At 41.6% G+C, this 22,862-nt stretch overlaps 1 protein-coding gene and 1 long non-coding RNA gene across 4 annotated transcripts; one reads left to right on the forward strand and one right to left on the reverse strand.

Annotated features, from left to right (window-relative positions):
- Positions 1–3,329: 3,329 nt before the first annotated feature.
- LOC121137672 lies at positions 3,330–8,597 on the reverse strand. Its single transcript, XR_005874978.1, has 3 exons — positions 8,468–8,597; positions 7,595–7,675; positions 3,330–3,422 (listed from the first exon to the last, which is right to left on the reverse strand). It is a non-coding gene; the product is annotated as an uncharacterized LOC121137672 (long non-coding RNA).
- On the forward strand, positions 6,603–11,496 carry Smim8 (small integral membrane protein 8). 3 transcript variants are annotated; one of them, XM_005080826.4, is made up of 3 exons: positions 6,603–6,724; positions 9,052–9,208; positions 11,265–11,496. In XM_005080826.4, exons 2-3 carry the CDS (start codon positions 9,074–9,076, stop codon positions 11,421–11,423), a joined length of 294 nt encoding a protein of 97 aa, XP_005080883.1. In that variant the 5' UTR covers positions 6,603–6,724; positions 9,052–9,073; the 3' UTR covers positions 11,424–11,496. The 3 variants fall into 3 exon arrangements, with proteins under 3 accessions (XP_005080883.1, XP_021089092.1, XP_021089093.1); XM_021233433.2 differs by lacking the exon at positions 6,603–6,724 and adding an exon at positions 6,736–6,878; XM_021233434.2 differs by lacking the exon at positions 6,603–6,724 and adding an exon at positions 7,779–7,800.
- The last annotated feature ends 11,366 nt before the right edge of the window (positions 11,497–22,862 follow it).

The following is a 22,862-nucleotide window of genomic DNA, read 5'->3' on the forward strand; positions in this document are numbered from 1 at the left end:
AAAGTGATTCTGAGATTCCATCTTACACCTGTCAGAATGGCTAAGATTAAAAACACAAGTGACAGCACCTGCTGGTGAGGATGTGGAGCAAGGGGAACACTTCCCTGTTGCTGGTGGGAGCGCAAAACTTGTATAGCAACTTTGGAAATAAATATGGAGTTTTCTCAGAAAATTGGAAATTGACCTACCTCAAGACCCAGGCATATACACAGAAGATGATCTACCATATCACAAGGACACTTGCTCATAGCAGCTTTATTCCTAATAGCCAGAAACTGGAAACAACCTAGATGTCTCTCAGCTAAAGAATGGATAAAGAAATTGTGGTACATTTACACAATGCAGTATTACTCAACTGTTAAAAACAATGACATGGAATTTTCAGGCAAATGGATGGAACTAGAAAAAAATCATCCTGAGTGAGATAACCCAGACCCAGAAAGACAAACATGGTGTGTACTCACGTAAACTGGATATGAGCCATAAATTAAAGGCTAACCATGCCACAATCCACAGACTTAAAGAAGCAAGGAACAAGGAGAGCTCAAGGGGTGGCACATGAACCTCACTGGATGAGGGGTGGGCATGGGAACAGGAGGGATTGGTAGGGGGAGGATGGACCGAGAGAGTACTGGGAGAGACAACTGGAGTCAGGGGACATCTCAGAGATGAACTAGAAACCTAGTACAATGCAAACTCCCAAGAATCTATGAGGGTGACCCTAGCTAAGACTCCTAGCAATGGAGGATATGGAGCATGAACTGGTCATCTCCTGTAATCAGGTAAGACTTCCAATGGAGAGACTGGGACCCCAACCCAGCCACAGAACCTTCAACCTACAATTTGTCTTGCCTACAAAATGTACTGGGGGCAAAAGCAGCACATAAATTATGGGAGTGACCAACCAATGATTGGTCCAGCTTGAGACTATACCACAAGAGGCAGCATATCCCTGACACTGCCTGGAGGGCCAAGACCCAGAGGCTGGACATCCCAGAGACCTAGAATAGAACCAAACATGACTGGCAAAAAAGTCAATGAAATGACTCCTAATGATAGTCTGCCATACTCATAGATTACTGCCTTGACTCAATGGTCACCAGAGAGCTTCATCTAGCAACATATGTAAACAGATGCAAAAACCCATAGCCAAACATTATGCACAGCTCGGGAGTCCTGTGAAAGAGGAAGAGGAAAGATTGTGGGAGCCATAGGGGTCAAGGATACCACAAGAAAACCAACAGAATCAACTAACATGGGTTTGTAGGGGCTCACAGAGACTGAGCTGTCAACCAGAGAGCTTGCAAGGAACTGATCTAGGACCTCTGTGCATATGTTACAGTTGTGCGGCCTGATCTTCTTGTGGGACTCGTAACAGTGAATGCATGAGCTGTCTCTGATTCTGTTACCTGCTTTTGGGATCCTTTCCTCTTCCTGGGTTACCTAGTCTAGCCTTAACAGGAGAGGAGGTGCCTAGACTTAGTGCAATTTGATATGCCATGGCTGGGTGATAAAATGGGAGGCCTGCCCTTTTCTGAAGAGAAAGAAGTGGAAGGAGAGAGAAGACTGGAGGTTATGGGAAGGAATTGAGATGAGAGGGAGAGGAAGGGGAACTGTGATCTGTGATTGGGCTAGAAACTAATTAAGAAATAAAATAAGAAGCAACAGCAAAAGATTTATAAGTATATTGGGTATGATTAAAAATCTTACCAAAAGGTTTAACTTAAAATTTACAACACTAGGGGTTGATAATTAAAAATCTATACATGGGTAATATTAAGGGAACTATGGGGTGTGATGCCATTTTGGGATATAATCAATGTGTGGTTTGCTGCCATCTTAGCTGTTGTACCCCATCTGGATTGAGGCAACCATGTACCTGGCAACCATCTTTGCTAGGACTGGAGAGGGTAGATGCCATGTTATTTCACTGCCATCTTGATTAAAGGTGACCACATGGTGTAAGCTAATCAAAGAGGCAAAAAATCTCCAAGATATTTTGGATTGAGATGGATTTGTGTGTGTGTGTGTGTGTGTGTGTGTGTGTGTGTGTGTGTGTGTGTGGTGAGTCTTGTCCTGAGAATAAGAGGAAAAATTATAAAAAAAAAACAAGGCTTACTAAACAATAGGATTTAAAAACAGCATCTATATTGCTAATTTCTCACCTTCATTAAAGAGTTCCAATGTATCACCCAATCTTACAACCTCACCTTCCATGACGTTTACATGGTTCTTATACATAATCTCCTCCCAGAGGATTGTAGGTAAGTCTGGACATTTATAAGGTTCTCATCAACAACCTTCTCGTAGAAGAGCTCAGGCGAATTTGGGAACAGGCTAGGGCACCAACCTAAGTCTGCCCAGCCAGTTGGGACTGAGGTTGTCCCAACCAGGTTCTGGAGTAGAACTAAACTACAGGGGGTTTTGAGGGATGATTTTAGCAAAAGACCAATTTATAACTCCCCTCCTGGCCTATCTCAGTAAGTCTGCCTTTAAAGCCATAAATTACAAAAAAAATTAAGAGGTTGTCCAGGACACGCCCTACTGGCTAGGGATAACCCTACTGGACATGCCCAAGGTGACATTAAGAGGGACACTGGGATGTCAACTGCCCCTGTGGCCCTTAAGACATGGGGATATCAGACCCAGATTGCCCTTCAGTCAAACTCCTAAGTCTGGCCATGAACAACTGAGGGGGGCCTAGGCTCCCATGGCCTTACCACTGCTGTGTCCAACAGGGAGCCACAGGTGGTCATCAGGGTATCAGGGCAACCCATCACATTCCCTCTGGACACCAGGGCTTCTTACTCAGCCCCAGTGGAATTTCGGGGATTCGCCTCTCCTTCTAGTTCTCTTATTGTCAGGGTAGGGAGGGTACTACTTTACCAACCTCACCAAACCCCGCTGCTTAATTGTATCTTTAGGGGTATCCTTCTTACCCATTCCTTCCCACACACCACCAATCAGCTTGACCCCAGACTCACTGGCTATTCCCCTTCTCCTTCTCCTGCAAACCACAATTGGACAAACCTTTCCCTTTACTGGCCTCCCAGGTGGATCCCCAAGTATAGAGCAACCGAAATCCCTCTATAGTCAAACATCATTCCCCTCTTGCCATCCAATTGCAAAACCCTACCAATTATATTACCAAAGCTCATTACCCACTCTCTCTCCAAAGTCTCGGGGGACTTAAGCCTGTAATCTCTGACCTCTTAAGAAAGGCCTTTTGTGCCCTGTCTTAGTTTTGATTTCTATTGCTATGAAGAGACACCATGACCACAACACCTCTTACAAAGGAAAACATTTAACTGGGGCTGGCTTACAGTTTCAGAGGTTTAGTCCATTATCCTCATGGCAAGAAGCACGGCCGTATACAGGCAGACATGGTGCTGGAGAAGGCCCTGAGAGTTCTACCTCAGGATCTGCAGGCAACAGGAAGTGAACTGTGTGTCACACTGGGCATAGCTTGAATATATATGAGACCTCAAAGCCCACTCCACAATGGTACATTTCCTCTAACAAGGCCACAACTCCTAATAGCACTTCTCTCTATGAATCAAGCATTTAAAAACATGAGGCTATAGAGGTCATACCCATTCAAACCACCCCATGTCCATGGTTTCTCCATTTAACACATCAATTCTCACAGTTACAAAAGCCAATGGAACCTGCTACTTGGTTCAGGATATCCAACTTATTAACCCTGCAGAGGTTCTTCTCCACCCCATAGTACCTGAGCTAGACTCTCCTTTCTACCCTCAGGGACATCTCATTTTTCTGTCCTAGACTTCTTTTCCAATCTTCTTCATCCCCTGTAGCAAATTATCTTTGCTTTCTCTTGGACTGACCTAGACACCCACCTTTCTTTCATTTTAAAATTTATTCTTCTCTCATACAATACACCCTGACCTCAGTTTCCTCTCCCTCCACTCCTCTCAATTCCTCCCCCCTCACCTCCTCTCTCCTTCAGATCCACTCCTCCCTGATTTCCCTTCAGAAAATAACAAGCCTCCCAGATGGATCAACTAAACACAGAATAACAAGTTACAATAAGGCTAGGACAAACCCTCATATCAAGACTGGATGAGACGATCAGTCCAGTAGGAGGAAAAGAGTCTCAAGAGCAGTCAAAGGAGTTAGAGACACCCCCTACTCCCACTGTTAGGAATTCCCACAAGAACACCAAGCTAACAACCATAACATACATGCATAGGACCTAGCTCAGATCCATATAGGCTCTCTGGTTGTTGTTTCAGTCTCTGTGAGCCCCTATGAGCCCTGCTTAGTTGATTCTGTAGGCCGTGTTCTCCTGTTTTCCTCAACTCCTCTGACTCCTATAATCCTTCCTCCCCATCTTCTGTGAGGTTCCCTGAGCTCTGCCTAATGTTTAGCTGTGGGTCTCTGAATATGCTCCCATCAGTTGCTGGGTGAAACCTCTTTGATGATGATTGGGCTAGAATCCAGTCTGTGAGTATAGCAGAATATCATTAGGAATCTTTTCATTGGCTTCTTTTGGCGAGTGACCAGATTTGTTTGGTTCTATCCTGGATCTCTGGGCTATACAGTTTCTGGTTCCTGGCCCTCCAGACAATGTTAATCATGGGCTTCCTCCTGTGTCATGGACCTCAAGTTAGACCAGTCATTGGTTGGCCACTCCCACAAGGTCTGTGACTACATTACACCAGCACATCTTGAAGGCAGAGAAAATTATAGGCTTTGTGGCTAGGCTGGTATCCCAGTCCCATCACTGAGGCTTTGTCTGGTTACAGAAGATGTCTGGTTCTGATTTTGTATACCCCATTACTAGGAGTACTTGTGAGGGTCATCCTGGTAGATTCCATGGAGTTTCTACTACACTAGGTTTCCACATTGCCCCCCAAATGCTCCCCAATTCCAGGCATCTTTCCCAGTACTCTCACCTCCGTCACCCCATCCCTCCTGATCCCTCCTCTTACTTTGTCTGAGTCTGTGGATTGTAGCATGAGTATGTTTTATATAACAGTGAATATCTACTTGTAAGTGAGTCCATGCCATGGTTGTCCTTCTGGACCTGGGTTACCTCACTCAGGATGATTTTTTTCTAGTTCCATCTATTTGCTTGCAGATTTCATGATGCCAGTTTTTTAAATGCTGAATAATGCTCCACTGTGTAAAAGAATCACATTTTCTGTATCCAGTATTTGGTTGAGGAACATCTAGGTTTCTTCCAGTTTCTGGCTATTAAGAATAAAGCTGCTATGACCATAGTTGAGCAAACATTCTCGTGGTACAATTGAACAGCCTTTGGGTAAATGCCCAAAAGTGCTGAAGCTGGGTCTTCAGGTAGATCATTTCCCAATTTCTGAGAAAGTGCCACATTGATTTCCATAGTGCCTACACAAGCTTGCCCACTGGCAATGGAGGGGTGCTCCTCTTGATTCACATCCTTGCCAGCATGAGCAATCGCTTGAATTTTCATCTTAGCCATGCTGACAGGTGTAAGATGGACTCTCAAAGCAGTTTTGATTTGCATTTCCCTGGTGGCTAAGGATATTTAACATTTCTTTAAATGTTTCTCAGCCATATGAGCTTTCTTTATTGAGAATTCTCTATTCTCTATACCCAGTATCTAAATTGGATTATTTGGTTTGTTGATGCTTAGTTTTTTGAGTTTCTTATATATTTTGGATATTATCCCTCTGTTGGATAGGGAGTTGGTGAAAATCTTTTCCGGTCTTGTAGGCGTCTGATTTGTCCTATTGATGGTGTTCTCTGTCTTTCAGATGTTTTTCAGTTTCATGGGGTCTCATTTATTAATTGTTGCTCTTAGGGCCTGTGGTATTGGTGTTCTGTCCAGGAAGTCTTTTCTTATGCCAATGCATTCAAGTCCTTTTCCTACTTTCTCTTCTATCAGGCTAATTTTACCTGGTTTTATGTTAAGGCCTTTGATTCTCTTGGACTTCAGTTTTGTGCAGTGTGATAGAGATGGATCTGTTTGCAATCTTCCACTTGCAGACATCCACTTAGACCGGCACCATTTGTTGAAGATGCTTTCTTTGTTCCATTGTGCTTTTCTGACTTCTTCATCAAAAGCCAGGTGTGCATAGATGTGTGGATTTATGTCTGGGTCTTTGGGAGTCCATTGATCAATGTGTCCGCTTTACGTCAACACTATGTGATTTTGATTACTATAGCTCAGCAGTACAGCTTGAAACCAGTCCCTTACCGAAATCCAACCACATCTCTGCCCAACTGAAAGCAGCCTATAAAACCTCAGACTCCTTTTGGGCAGTGCTGCCTTCCCTTCTCTTGGGAACACAAGCCAGTTCTACCCTAAACAAGGCTTTGCCTTTCGGCTTCAGTGACTCTAGTGATCTGGTGCACTTTCCGCGTCCATTAGATGCGTATTTCTAGATATCTCCTCCTACAAATATATAGAAAAACACACTGAACGAAAGTTGATTTGAATGTGAGAGGCTGGAAGTCAAAGACCCCAAGAAAGCAAATTCCATCCTGCATCCCCGGATTCCAGCGTCCGGGCCCTGCTCTGCGGCCTCCGTGGCATAGGTGGCGCTGTGGTGCGGCTTTTCCCTGCGGCGGGCAGCGGAGGGAGCGCCCGGGAGGGTGGGGCCGGAAGGTGAGCGCTGCGGTGACCGGCGACAGCACGGAAGTGGAGAGAGTTGGAGTATAGCTACCTCGCATCGGCGTCCGCGCTGCAGCCTCGCTGCTTTCGCGAGTGCCCAAGGTCAGGCTCTGCGGGCTCTCGCAGGCGTGTGCTGTGGTTTGCACGCGATGCTACAGCAGGTTGCTGACAGCCGAAGATTCAGACTTAATTGACCGTAGTTATTCCTGGAGGCTTCTAACGCATCTGGGTTTTAGTTCTCCAACGCGAACTCTGGGTTAAGTCCACATCTATAATATTTCGATCAATTGTACCAATCCTTTTTTAGAAAAGTACCAAAATTGAGGATAAGTCTATGCTTGCTTTCCTCAAGCCATAATGCCCTCTGATTCTTTCTTGCATTTTTTGTTATTATTGTCAGTATTACTGGGTTTTGAAACAGGTTTCTCTGTGCAGCTCTGAATGCCCTGGAACTCACTCTGTGGACCAGTCCTCTGCCTCCCGAGTGTCGGGAGTAAAAGAGTGTGCCACCACTGCCAGGCAGTTTAAACTGTTTTAAGGTGTCCTCCAAACTTGAAGGTACCTTCTTAAACACCGAAAGTGTGTAGTAAGTGAAACTAAACAAGTGTTTTTACACTGTCCATTTGAAGCAATTCCTTCTAGAATATATATTTGAAAATAGAGTATTTTTCCTAATCTCTCTCTCTCTCTCTCTCTCTCTCTCTCTCTCTCTCTCTCTCTCTCTCTCTCTCTCTCTCTCTCTCTCTCTCTCTCTCTCTCTCTCTCTCTCTCTCTCTCTCTCTCTCTCTCTCTCTCTCTCTCTCTCTCTCTCTCTCTCTCTCTTCATCTCCCTCTCCCTCTCCCTCCCCCCAGACCTCCTTAGTTCTGGGACTAAAGTCACCACCACCAGCTTTTTTTTCTTTTTTCATACATAGCAGGCTTCAGATCAAAGTTTCATTCGCACAATGGAAGTTCGCTTTTGAAACCACTTACAGGCAAACAAGCTTTAGAGGAGGAAAAAACAGAGCTTCTGCATGCAGCACCCACTCACGTGGTCTCTAAAGTGGCCTGTGTCTGAAATGACAGAAAGCAGACATACATTCCTGTGAGAGCTTCAGGCTACATCTAGAGGGACACTACAGTCAATGACGTATTTAAGGAGCCCCTACCCTCAGTTGCTTATGCCACTGGTGTCACAGGTAGGGTCTAAAGACTTTGGTTTCCTGGAGTAATTTAACTCTCAGGAGTTGGTGAATCCTGCACTGGTCTCAAATGGAACCAGAAAGTCAGCAGTGGGGGGGAAAGACCATAATAACCATAACACACGTGGAGAACTCGTGAGGGAACAACCTTTTCTTGGCAAGTATAGAAAATGGGAAATTCTTTCCTTCTAAGCTGATGTTCCTGACAAAGTAATTAGCCAGTTAAATGCTGAAGGTGACTATTTAGTGGTCACTTCAGTAAAAGTACTACGGAGCACCTAGTTTTCTCCATAACTGAAAAGCTGCAAAATTACTGCTTTCATTTCTGTGTAAACAGAAGCCGTAATGACTTGTACAAAGCACCAGTGCCTAAATGGGACTGCTAAATCTTCATGACATTCACTGTTCATGAGGCTGCCATCTTTCCCTTAGGTTGGCATGGGCAGGTCTGTGGGGTGTTTCTTTCCCTGCTTCTCTGCATCGTGTGGTAGGAATGAAACCTGGGGGGAAAAAACCATCGGTACCTTGAACAGAAGAATCAGAAGACGAAACCACACATTTGGGCTTAACTAGATAGAGACAAGGGTGTTTATATTAAGGAGCAAGCACGTCCTGTCCTCATCGGAGAGTTGCTGACTGGGGATGAGTAGAAATGACTGCTTACCTTACTGCTTGGACAGGGGAGGTCTTCGGGGTCCTAGAGGATGAAGGCTGATTGGCTGGGCTGAAGCTGTCGGAGGAGATACTAAAAAGGAGTGGTACTTCCCTCAGGCTACTATGGAAGAGCCCGTGAAGAAAATAAAACATGGCAGAAATACAGAGTGTCACAGTTTTCTAAACTTAGTTGCTCACCTGAGAAAGGAAGGCGAGGAGAGGGGAGGGAAGGGGAGGAGAGGGGAGGGGAGAGGAAAGGGGAGGGGAGGGAAGGGGAAGGGAAAGGAGGAGGAGAGGGAATGAAAACAATTGGGAACCCTCACTTTACCCAGCAAAACCTAAAGCACCATTTAAAAAAAATCAATCTTTGATCACTCTTGGAGCACATGTAGAATTTAAAAAGAGTGTGTTGTTTGTTTTAAGAGCTTTGGGCCCAACCTGATGGAGTACACCTTTCAGGTCAGAGGTAGGCCGGTGTCTCTGACTATGTCGGGCATTCCAGGCCAGCCAGGGCTGCATAGCAAGTCTTTGTCTCAAATAAAAAGAGGTTTATCAAAAAAAATATATGAAGGAAAAAATATATATTGTTTTTAGGTGATACTCCTCATTAGTCAAGATGTCTTCAACACCCGAGCCTCCAGCAGTTAAGAAGGAACCCACGAAAGAGAGGAACTTTGAAAGCCCAGGCCTCCGAGGGACGCAGACAACAACCTTATTTCGAGCTGTGAATCCGGAGCTCTTCATTAAACCTGTAAGATATACGTCCAGGAGACTTGTTCGCTTTCTATAACATTGGTTTGTATCAAGGACGTTTTATGCTGACTAGGATGACCTCCTAAACTGGTAACGGTGGCTCACACCTGTAACCCCAGCCGTGGGGAGAGAAGGTAGAGGATAAGCAGGGTTTGAGGCCAGTCTGGGGTTACAGTCTGAAACTCTGTCTTAGAAGGTAAAGGCAAGTCTTAAATGCTGTTTCATATAGAAAACTCCAAAGCATGCATTTATATACTGTTAGGTGGGTAGCTAAATTATTTTCTGTTGGTGTTGTAAACTAGTGAATGTATTTCATTTGATGAATTTTATTTTTACATATAAATTCTACTTACAAAAAAAGAAATGAAAAATTTAAGTATGATAAATACTGAAATATTTCAGACTTGATTAGAATTTTAATAATAGCTACCATTGTTAATTGTTTTAAGGTTAAATGGGTCAACTTAATCAAGCCATTAAATTAAAATATTTAAAATCCTTGGCTTCCATGTAATGTTAATAGTTGGAGACATTTAATAATTGCAAATTTAAACGGCTCTGATTTCATAACCTTTCTTAGATGTTTATTCAGATGAAAAACTTTGACACTTATTTCGAGAGTAAGCTTTGAAAATAGTAGTTTCCCCTTATGTGTTTCTCTTTCCAGTTTCTCTGTCAACCATATCCCCCAAATAATAGTATTTGTTTTGACTAAAAAGGAAAATAACATATTATTTATCATTTTATTATAATTGTTACATTTTATGATTGTCATTAATTGTGCATTGTGTTTAGTTTATAAACCAAGCCTAACCTTAGACAAGTGTTAAGACAAAAGCATAGTGTGGACTGTCTGTGGGTCTGGTGCAGTCTTTGATTTTAGGTGTTCACTGAGGTTCTTGGAATGTACCCTCTATGGGAGAATGTAATGAGCCTTTCTCTGTTCCACCAGCCAGCTCCCAAATAACAAGAGGATGACTTATTATTAATTATGAAAGCTCAGCCTTAGCTTGGGCTTGTCCTAACTAGCTCTTCCAACTTAAATTAACCTGCTTTTATTAATCTACATTTTACCATGTGTCATTTAACCTTTCATTCTGTATGTCTGACTCCCTCCATGTCTCATTGGTGTCTCCTCTCTACCTTGAGGTGCTTCCTCTCTCTGCTTAGAGGCCCCACCTATACCTCCTGTTTAGCTATTGGCCATTCAGCTCTTTATTAAACCAGTCACAGAAATACATCTTCACACAGCGTACAAATGTCCTACAACAGGAATGGGGGAATTGCTGTAGTGGACATGGAGGCAGCATCAGAAACTACTCTTTGTATTACTGCTGTACAAGGGAAAGCCAATTTATTAAGTAGAAACATGTACAAAGGTGGACATGTCTGGTTAATATATTTACAGGGATTGCAAAGAAAAGAGAAGTACTTCTCTGGAAACTTTCTGCCCCCTAATTCAAAGCTATATCAGTTTGAATTTTAGAATCTTGGGTTTTTGAGGGATACCCCAAGGTAATTAAAACAGTGTAGTATCTGTTTCAAGTGCTAAATTTCTTGAGTATTAGTTCCTAAAAAAGAGCATACACACACACACACACACACACACACACACACATTTCATAGCTGTATATAATGTAAGTTTTGGGAAAGTTTGTGACAGTTATCCTTGTATTAGGCAGGAGAAATAGCTTGTGTACCATATTCCTCACGTTCTAATAAACTAAACTAAGTTGCAGCTCAGAGAGAGGACAGCTCCAGAGCAGTGCCCATGCCACTTCCTTCTCTCTCAGCTTCCACCTTTCTAGGACAGAGGTCTAAGCTGCCCAGGCTACAGAGAGAAAACTGGAGATGAGAAGCAAGAGTCTCATCTCAACTGTAAATACTCAGGAGTTAAGCTGATTGAATAAAATGAGTGGAATGAAGATACTGTCAGTCACTAGAATGCTGTGGTGGTAATGGCTTGTCATGCCAAGAGGGAAGTGCAGTGTGATATTTGCCTCTCCTGAAATTATTACTCTCACTGGTGCTTTATAATTTTCTTTCTTTGACAGAACAAGCCTGTAATGGCTTTTGGACTGGTAGCCCTTTCACTTTGTGTGGCTTATATTGGTTATCTGCATGCAACACAAGAGAACAAGAAGGACCTCTATGAAGCTATTGACAGCGAAGGACATCATTACATGAGGAGAAAAACATCTAAATGGGATTAAAGTGTTGGTTCCCTCAGGTGGAGTGTTATTATGGGCTCTGAAATCTTCAAATGAAAGACTTTCTGAGAGTGTGGAATTGTGTTAACTATGTTCCTTCTTCCATAGTCTGTTAGCAAGAGAGAATACACGGTTGGAAACAGTCCACTGTAGTAAATTTGGTCCGGTTACAGCTGCAGCTGTTATCTCGTCCTTTTCCCACAAAAGAATTTCTCAATATTTCTTCTGTGAAAATGCCATAATATATAACAAAAGTACCCAGTACTATTAAATTTGCATGGAGTTTGTAATGTTATAAAGTGAACTGCACCTTTGCAGCTAATGTTTTGCTGTTATTATTTAGAAGATATCCCCTTCTAAATAATAGAATAAAACAAATTAATTGGAAATTTTCTTTTAAAATACTATACTGAACCTGATAGTGAGAAAATGGGGACTAGAATGCTTGGCATAGGAGAAGACTTTCTGAACAGAACGTCATTAGCACAGGCACTAAGATCAATAATTAATAAATGGGACTTCATGAAACTGAAAAACTCTGTAAGGCAAAAGACACACTCATTCAGACAAAGAGGCAGCCTACAGAATAGGAAAAGATATTTTTTACCAACTCTGTGTCTGATAAAGGACTCAATAAGCTAGATATTAAAAACCAAATAACCCAATTTAAAAAACAATGGTACAGAGCTAAAAAGAATTCACAATAGAGGAAACTCAAATGGCTGGGAAATACTTAAAGAAATGTTCAACATCCTTAGCCACCAGGGAAATACAAATCAAAACTACTTTGAGATTCCATCTTATACCTGTCAGAATGACTAGGACTCTACATCCTACTACAGAGACACTTGTTCATCTATTTTTATTGCTGTTCTATTTATTCATAATGGCCAGAAATTGGAAACAACTTAGATGTCCCTCAACAGAAGAATGGATAAAGAAAATATGGTACATTTACACAATTACTCAGCTGTTTAAAAAATGGCATCATGAAATTTTCAGGCAAAAAGATGGAATTGGAAATGACCATTCTGAATGAGGTAACCCAGACCCAGAAAGACAAGCACATTATGAGTTTACTTACATGTGGATATTAACCATTAAGTAAATAATAACTAAGCTACAGTCCATAAGCAGAGAGGTAGGTATAGAGGGAGGGTCTAGAGGAAACACATGGATCTCTCTAGGAGGGAGAGAGAGATGTTACAGGCAGACTTGGTTGTTTGTGGAGGATTGAAAGGATCAGGTGGGGAGAGGGAGGGTCTGTGGAGAGAGACAGCTATATTTGAGGGGTGATATGGAAACCTAGTGTAGTAGAAACTTTCTAAATATGTAAAAATGATCCTAATGAAGTCTCCAAATAATGGGGGAGATGGAGTCCCAACTGGGCATCTCTTGTCACCAAATGAAGCTTCCGATACAGAGATTGGGTTATATCCAATTGAGTTGTTGGTCAAAGGGGTCTTATGGAAATTCCCAAACAACCCAGGTTTTTGCTAAGACTATAGGCTTCTCTCCACAAACAGATAGCAAGGCCCCATTGCTTAAGACAACACCTACACAACTCAGTGAACATGGAGAGGTCAAGCTGCAGCCTACATAGAACCTTCACCCCTGCGTTCTAGTGTCTTTGGTATGGGAAGGTATTCTGCAGGCTACCAAAAGAGAAATGAAAACTCCAACCCAACCACAAATCCTTTGATTTACAATGCTGTTCTGCTTGCAGAATATGCTAGGGCAATGGTGGTACAAAGCTTGTGAGAGTTACCAACCAATGTCTGATCTGACTTAAGGCCCACTTCAGGAGATGGAACCCATACCCAACACTGCTCAGGTGACCAAGAACCAGAGACCTAGGGGAAAAGCAAATACTACTCATCTAGTAAAAAAGTATAACAAATGACTCCTAATCAAGTTCTGCTATATTCATAGATCAATCATTATCAGAGAAGCTTCCTCCTCCAGCAGATGGTAGCAAATACAGAGACCCACAGCCGGACACTAGGGAGAGATACAGACAGAGACCTTGGAACACGCTGCTCTATTTTTCTTTTCTTTTTTGAGACAGGATTTCTCTGTGTAACAGTCGTGGCTGTTCTGGAACACTTTTTTTAGACCAGGCTGGCCTTGAACTCGATTCTACCTCCTGAGTGCTGGGATTAAAGATTTGCCCCCAACTGGAACACACAGCTCTAAATGGGATGTCTCTATCTAATCTCTTCTCTATGAGCTCAGGGAACCTTAAGGAAAATGAGGCAGAGGGGATGGAGGATACCAGGAGAGCAACTCTCTCTGAATCAACCAAACAAGGTTCATATGAACTCACAATGACAGGGCCAACAGGTCCTCTGTATCTATATTATATCTTTTAGTTTAATACTTCATGCAATTTTTGAGCATGTGAACGAGTGGGTCTTGATTCTTGTGCCTGCTCTTCCGACTATTTTCATTCTGTTGGGTTGCCTTGTCCAACTTCAGTGTCATGGTTTTATCTTATTATATTTTATTGTGTCATGTTTGTTGTTATCTCTTAGAAGCCTGTTCTCTTCTAATGAGACACAAAAAGATAATGGATCTGGAAGGGAAGGGAGATGGGAAGGAATTGGGAGGAGTAGAGGGAGGGGAAACTGTAATGAGGACATATTGTTTGAGACAAGAATCTATTTTCAGTAAACAGAAAGTTTTATACTGGGCTGGGGAGATGACTCAGCAGGTAAAGTACTTGCTACCCAAGCCAGAGTTTGAATCCCAGAATCCATTTAAAGCTAGACACAGCTTCCAAGGCCCCAACCCCAGCGAGTCCAGCTTCAGGAACGACATCAGCCCTTCCAGGTCCCAAACTCCGTGTCAGCATCCTCAGCTTTAGCTTCAGGAAGGAAGGAGACCAGTGGAGACAGAAAGACCCCACCAGCACCCACTGGAAGAAGAGATGGGAAGAAGACAGAATAAGAGCTCACTCAGCAATAGAAACACCAACATGTCCCCACCAGAATCTAGGGATCCAACACCAGCAAGACCCGAAAAGCACTACATAGATGAAGAAGAGGAGACAGACCTTAAAAATTATTTCATGAAGATGATGGAGACCCTCAAAGAAGAAACGAGGAAATCCCTTAAAGAAATAGAAGAAAAAACAAACAAAAAAATCCATGAAATGGGGGAAAAATTCAAGAAATAAATCTCTCAAAGAATCTAAAGAGCAACAAGAAAAAACAACCAGAAAAATTAAGGAAACAACTCAAACAGTTGAAGGATTGAAAGCTGAAATAGAAACAATAAAGAAAACACAGAATGAAGGGATGCTGGAAATAGAAAAGCTGGGTAAACGATCAAGAACTACAGATGCAAGTATCACCAATAGAATACAAGAGATAGGAGAGAGAATCTCAGGTGTTGAAGACTCATTAGAGGATATAGAGTCTTCAAGCAAAGAAAATCTCAAAACCAACAAATCCTTAACACAAAATATCCAGGAAATATGGGACACCGTGAAGAAGCCAAACCTGAGAATAATAGGTATAGAAGAAGGCGAAGAAATACAACTCAAAGGTACAGAAATCATATTCAACAAAATCATAGAAGAAAACTTCCCTAACCTAAAGAAAGATATGCCTATGAAAATACAAGAATCTTACAGAACACCAAATAGGCTGGACCAGAAAAAGAAGTCACCTCGCCATATAATAATCAAAACATCAAACCTACAGAGTAAAGAGAAAATATTAAGAGCAGCTAAAGAAAAAGGCCGAGTAACATATAAAGGCAGACCTATCCGAATTACACCTGACTTCTCAATGGAAACGATGAAAGCCAGAAGATCCTGGACAGATGTCCTACAAACACTAAGGGAACAAGGATGCCAGGCCAGACTACTATATCCAGCAAAGCCCTCAATTACCATAGATGGAGAAAACAAAATATTCCATGACAAAGCCAGATTTAAACAATACGTATCCATGAATCCAGCTCTACAGAAAATGCTAGAAGGAAAACCTAGATCCAAGGAAGATAACTACATTCACAAAGACACAGGCAATATATAATCCCACTTTACAAAACACCAAAAGAAAAAGGGAGGAGAAAGTACACAAAATAACTTCACTAACAATAAATCAAGCACAAACAAGGATCATCAATCAATGGTCATTAATATCCCTCAATGTCAACGGCCTCAACTTGCCTATAAAAAGACACAGACTAGCAGAATGGATACGAAGACAGAACCCTTCCTTCTGCTGCATACAAGAAACACATCTCAATATCAAAGACAGACGTTATCTCAGAGTAAAGGGTTGGGAAAAGATCTTCCAATCAAACGGTCCCAAGAAACAAGCTGGTGTACCAATCCTAATATCTAACAAATTAGACTTCAAATTAAAATCAATCAAAAGAGATGAAGAAGGACACTTCATATTCATCAAAGGAAAAGTACATCAAGACGAAGTCTCAATTTTAAACATCTATGCCCCAAATACAAAGGCACCTACATTCGTGAAAGAAACATTACTAAAGCTCAAAATGCACATAAAATCTCACACACTAATAGTAGGAGACTTCAACATTCGCTCTCACTGTGAGACAGGACCTCCAGAAAGAAACTTAACAAAGAAACAAAAGAACTAATAGAAGTTATGACCCAACTGGGTTTTAACAGACATCTATAGAACATTCCACCCAAATACAAAGGGATATACCTTCTTCTCGGCACCACATGGAAGCTTCTCTAAAATTGACCACATAATAGGAAACATAGCAAATCTCCACAGATACAAAAAAATGGAATAACCCCCTGCATCTTATCAGACCACCATGCATTAACATTAGAATTCAACAATAACACAAATCGCAGAAACCCTACAAACTCATGGAGATTGAACAATGCACAATTGCACCATCCCTGGGTAAAGGAAGAAATAAAAAAAGAAATTAAAGCCTTCCTCGATTTCAATGAGAATGAAGACACAACATACACAAACTTATGGGACACTTTGAAAGCAGTGCTGAGAGGAAAGTTTATAGCACTAAGTGCCCACATGAAAAAACTGGAGAACAGTCATACTAGAGAATTAATAGCACAGCTGAATGTTCTAGAACAAAAAGAAGCAAACTCCCCCAGGAGGAGCAGACGCCAGGAAATAAATTGAGGGCTGAAATCAATCAAGTAGAAACCAGGAAGACACTGAGAAGAATCAATGAAACAAAGAGTTGGTTCTTTGACAAAATCAACAAAATAGACAAACCTCTGTCCAAACTAACCAAAAGACGAGAGAGAGCATGCTAATTAACAAAATCAGGGATGAAAAAGGGGACATAACAACGGACTCTGAGGAAATCCAGAGAATCATCAGGGCATACTTTGAAAATCTGTACTCCACAAAATTTGAAAATTTAAAGGAAATGGACAATTTCCTGGATAGATATCACTTGCCAAAACTAAATCAAGAACAGATAAACAATCTAAACAGACCTATAACCCCTAATGAAATAGAAGCAGTCATCAAAAGTCTCCCAAACAAAAAAAAGCCCAGGCCCAGATGGCTTCAGTGCAGAATTCTACCAGAAATTCAAAGAAGAGCTAATTCCAATACTCCTCAAAGTATTCCACACAATAGAAGCAGGAGGCTCACTGCCAAACTCTTTCTACGAGGCTACAATTACCTTGATACCCAAGCCACACAAAGACACAACTAAGAAAGAGAACTATAGATCAATTTCCCTCGTGAACATCGATGCAAAAATACTCAATAAAATACTCTCAAACCGGATTCAAGAACACATCAGAAAAATCATCCACCATGTTCAAGTAGGCTTCATCCCAGGAATGCAGGGATGGTTCAACATTAGAAAATCTATCAATGTAATCCACCATATTAACAAACTGCGAAAGAAAAACCACATGATCATCTCACTAGATGCTGAAAAAGCCTTTGACAAAATCCAGCACCCCTTCATGATAAAGGTCCTAGAGAGATCAGGGATAACAGGAACGTACCTGAATATAATAAAAGCAATATACAGTAAACCAACAGCTAACATCAAACTAAATGGAGAGAAACTCAAAGCAATTCCTCTAAAATCAGGAACAAGACAAGGCTGTCCACTCTCTCCATATCTCTTCAATATTGTACGTGAAGTTCTAGCTACAGCAATAAGACAACAAAAAGAGATAAAGGGGATACAAATAGGAAAAGAAGAAGTCAAACTTTCACTATTTGCAGATGATATGATAGTTTACATAAGTGACCCAAAAAACTCCGCAAGGTTACTCCTAGAGCTGATAAACACCTTCAGCAATGTGGCAGGATACAAGGTAAACTCAAAAAAATCAGTGGCCCTATTATATACAGATGATGAAATGACTGAGAAAGAAATCAGAGAAACATCACCCTTTAGCCAAAAACAGCATCAAATATCTGGGGATAATGTTAATCAAGGAAGTGAAAGACCTGTATATCAAGAACTTTGTGTCTTTAAAGAAAGAAATCAAAGAAGATACCAGAAAATGGAAAGATCTCCCATGCTCTTGGAATGGTAGGATCAACATAATAAAAATGGCAATCTTACCAAAAGCAGTTTACAGATTCAATGCAATCCCTATCAAAGTTCCATCACAATTCTTCAAGGACCTGGAAAGAACATTAATCAACTTTGTATGGAAAAACAAAAGGCCCAGGATAGCCAAAACAACCCTATACAATAAAGGAACTTCAGGAGGCATCACCATACCTGACTTCAAGCTCTATTATAGAGCTATAGTCCTGAAAATAGCTTGGTATTGGCACAAAAATAGGCAGGTAGACCAATGGAACCGAATCGAAAGCCCTAATTTTAACCCACACACCTATGAACACTTGATTTTTGACAAAGAAGCTAAAACTGTACAATGGAAAAAAGAAAGCATCTTCAACAAATGGTGCTGGCATAACTGGGTACTGGTATGCAGAAGACTGCAGATAGATCCATGTTTATCGCCTTGTACAAAACTTAAGTCCAAATGGATCAAAGATCTCAACATAAATCCAGCCACACTGAAACTTTTAGAAGAGAAACTGGGAGATACTCTTCAACGAGTTGGTACAGGAGACCACTTCCTAAACATAACACCAGTGGCACAGGCACTGAGATCGACAATTAACAAATGGGACCTTCTGAAACTAAAAAGCTTCTGTAAGGCAAAGGACACAGTCAAAAAGACAAAAAGGCAGGCCACAGAATGGGAAAAGATATTCACTAACCCTACATCTGACAAAGGGCTAATCTCCAAAATTTACAAAGAACTCAAGAAACAAGTCTCCAAAACACCAAAGGATCCAATTAAAAGGTGGGGTACAGAACTAAATAGAGAATTCTCAATAGAGGAGGCTAAAATGGCCAAGAGACACTTAAGAAAGTGCTCAATATCCTTAGCCATCAGGGAAATGCAAATCAAAACAACTCTGAGATACCATCTTACTCCTGTCAGAATGGCTAAAGTCAAAAACACCGAAGACAATTTATGCTGGAGAGGATGTGGAGAGAGGGGAACACTCCTCCACTGCTGGTGGGAGTGCCGACTCATACAGCCTCTTTGGATATCAGTATGGAGATTCCTCAGGAAAATGGGAATTAATCTACCACTAGACACAGCAATTCCACTCTTAGGCATATATCCAAATAAGGCAAATTCATACAACAAGGGCATCTGCTCCACTATGTTTATAGCAGCATTATTTGTAATAGCCAGAACCTGGAAGCAACCTAGATGCCCCTCAACTGAAGAGTGGATAGAGAAAATGTGGTACATTTACACAATGGAGTATTTTTTTTTGGTTTTTCGAGACAGGGTTTCTCTGTGGCTTTTGGAGGCTGTCCTGGAACTCGCTTGGTAGTCCAGGCTGGTCTCGAACTCACAGAGATCCTCCTGCCTCTGCCTCCCGAGTGCTGGGATTAAAGGCGTGCACCACCAACGCCCTACACAATGGAGTATTACTCAGCAGAAAAAAACAATGGAATCTTGAAATTCGCAGGTAAATGGATAGCACTGGAAGAAACCATCCTGAGTGAGGTAACCCAGTCACAAAAAGACAAACATGGTATGTACTCACTCATATATGGATGTTAGACATGGATCAGGATAGTGCTAGTCTGCACTTCCACTGATAGAGAGTCTGGGAAACAGGAAAGTACCTAAAAGATATGAATATATGCATAGTACCCAAGAGAAGAGGATTGAGACAAGATCCTCTGAATGGATGGGGAACACGGCGAGGAGTGGGGGAGAGTGGGAGCTGGGAAGAAGAGAGGGGGTGAAGAGGAAGAGAGTTGGTCATGGGGGAACAGGAAGTTGAGTGGGTGGGGGTAGAATAGGGGGAAGAGGGAATCATAGGATAGAAGACAGATCAGGCACCAGAGCAACCTCGAGTGATCTAAAGGGATAACACCAATTGGCAACCTAAGCAATAGTGGAGAGACCACCTCGAATGCCCATTCCTGATAATGAACTTGATGTCTATAACCATCTGGGAGCCTTCATCCTGTGACTGATGGAAGCAGAGGCAAACACACAATTAATCACTGAACTGAACCCAAGGAACCCAGTGACAGAGAAGAGTGATGAGCAAATTGGCAAAGATTGGGCTGGCAAAACCAGCAGAGACAGCTGATCTGAACAGGGGAGAGCTCTTGGACCCCAGAGCAACAGTGGGGAGGCCAGCATGGGACTGATCTGGACCCCCCAAATGTGAGTGTCAGTGAGAAGGCCTGGGCAACCTATGGGGCCCTGAGCTGTGGATCAGTGTCTATCCCTGGAATACAAGCAGCCATCGTGTGCCTATAGCACAAAGAGGGATGCTCTCTCAGCCTGGACTCTTAGGGGAGTGCCTGGACCCTACCCAGAGTGAAATGACAGACTCTAGATATCCCCTATGTGGAAGGATTTGGCAATAGGGTGTGAGGGTGGGGGGGAAGGGGAGTGCGGGAGGAGGGGAGGGAGAGGGAACTGGGATTGACATGTAAAACAAGCTATTTAAAATTAAAATAAAAAATGATAAAAAAGCTAGACACAGTAGAGTGAATCTGTAATTCCGTGTTCCTACAGTGAGCTGGGAAGTGGAGGCAGCTCTTGGGCCACCTGGCCAGATATACACAATGGAAACCACAAAGGAGACAAGGACTGACACCAGAAGTTTCTCTCTGCCTTCCACACATATACCACAGGCACTTGCCCTCACATACACCAGACAAGATAAACATACACAGAAAGAGACAAAACAAATGTTACACTTAGCCACAATGTTTTTACTTGTCTGTAATTAAATACTGCCTAGTTTGTTTTTTTATACATTGTCTCGATAATTTTATAAAAACAAGTTCTTACTTATTTTAAAACTAGAATCACTCAATAAATAAAAATGAGTAAGTCTCCTTACTATACCACCTTTACCTTAGGTATTTCAAGCCTTCCTAGTGGGGTTGTGTATTTATTTTCTTTCTAGATATTTACTCCATTCTCCAAGCTATAATTGGAGCTTAGCAGAAAATCTCATCTCTAAAATTTGGCTTCAGTGTTAATATCAAATAATAGCAGCATAGACAGAGATTATTATCATGTAAAATTTAATTCTAGCATTTCATTGTGGTTCTGCAAGGTGTATGAAGATTTAGCTATGCCTGATTTATATACACAGAATCTTAGCTAGGGCATGGGAAGTTGGCACAGTGGGCATATGGCTTGCTGCTCAAGTATGAGGACTGGCATTCTGATGCCTATTAATCTAAGTCTTTTACTCTTGGCATCTCTGTGTTTGTTTTTATAGATCTATTTTCAGCTTATGCAGTTACTGAATCATTACCATCTAAAATTCTTGCTTAACAAGGCAAGTTGATAGTGTCAGAGGTAATAATAGATTCCTGCAGTACAGAAGGGTTACAAAAACTGTACAGCATGAAGCCTTCAACCTTACAATAGCGGTGTGAAGCAATCAGGAAAGAAGTAGTCAAATATGGAGCTGTGGATAGTATGAGCAAGTGTCCTATTATACTAGTTTCTGCAAAGTGTTACAGGTTATACCAGACTTTGTATATGCAAAGTTTCAAATGTGTCCTGGCTAAGTATTCATGTTTTCATCCATTGTCTGTTGACTGAGGGTTTAACCACCAATAATAAAACAAAACAAGTACCCTTTGAAAAAGTCATATTATTTTGATTTTGACTTGCTCTAATCCTGTCATGCTATCGTTAGTTAAGCAGCTAATAATAGTTCGGTCACGGTGATTCTCAGCCATGGAGAGAAACCTGGACCTCCTTGCACCTAAGTGTAGGCATAGTTCATCAAACTATGGTTTCTCTCAAGTGCAATGCCCATGTTAATAACTAAGTGGTAGCCACATTAGCATGTAAACATAAAATGTTCAGGTATTAAGTACAGAAACATTCCTGTATTTTGAAACAATGCAAAGTATTGTTATCTGCCAAATCCTCCCCCAATGACCTTCAGTACCACTTGCTGATCAAACAGAACTGTTTGTTAAGCAAACTACACTAAATGACACTTTGGCAGTCAGGTATGTTTAAGAAGGGATGACTAGGATAAGGTAAGAATTTGAGTTCACGTGGTTGAAGAGGAGTTCTTCAGAGTGGGAATCTCCAGAGTGGGGGAACAGACAGATCTTTAAGCAAGTGATTTTTTTAATTTGTTTCTTGGCATTCTATTTACTCTAACCCCCACCCTTTTTAAGTCTCCTTCCCAATCCTGTCATGATCCCTTCCTTCCAACAGTTCCTTTCCCCACATTCATGTCCCTTGTATGTTTTATGACCCACTGATCTTAACCAAAACCATCTGACCATAGGTTTGGAACAAGCCATTGGAATCTAGAAGGCTCACTGTAGGGCATACAACTGAAGACAATGCCTGTCAATCCCCAGGAACCCATCAACTAATATTTTATCAGGAAGGGATAGAGCTTTGTGTAGGCCTAACACAGGCAGTCACCATTGCTGATTATGTTTTCCGTAGCTGTGTCACGCCCCACAGATGGTATTTCACAGCCCGTCTTCATGTCTTCCAGCTCTTATATTCTTGGCATTCTCCCCTCTGCCATGTTTCTCCCTCTTAGGAGCGGGAGAGTGTATATAAAGGTTGTACATTTTGCTGAGCTCTCAGCTGTCCTTATTCTTATCAGCTTGCAAAGCCTTGAGTCTCTGAGTTCACTGTTCTTAAGTGCAGGGAAGTGTCTCTGATTAAGGATGAGAGTAGAATTTATTAATGGATATAAGCATTAGTATTTAAAATACAGTCTGACTCCATGCATAAACAATACTAGTGAGTTCTTCCTAGGACCTATGACCTCCCTAGCCATGAATTTTTTATTGGTTTACAGTGTCAAACCAATAAAGTCTTCATAGGTAATATAGTCCAGGATGACCTCTAACTTGATCTTTTTACTTAAGGCTCTGAGTCCT

The sequence above is a fragment of the Mesocricetus auratus genome, unplaced genomic scaffold (genome assembly GCF_017639785.1).
Source record: "Mesocricetus auratus isolate SY011 unplaced genomic scaffold, BCM_Maur_2.0 Super-Scaffold_6730, whole genome shotgun sequence".
Taxonomy (NCBI): Eukaryota; Metazoa; Chordata; class Mammalia; order Rodentia; family Cricetidae; genus Mesocricetus; species Mesocricetus auratus.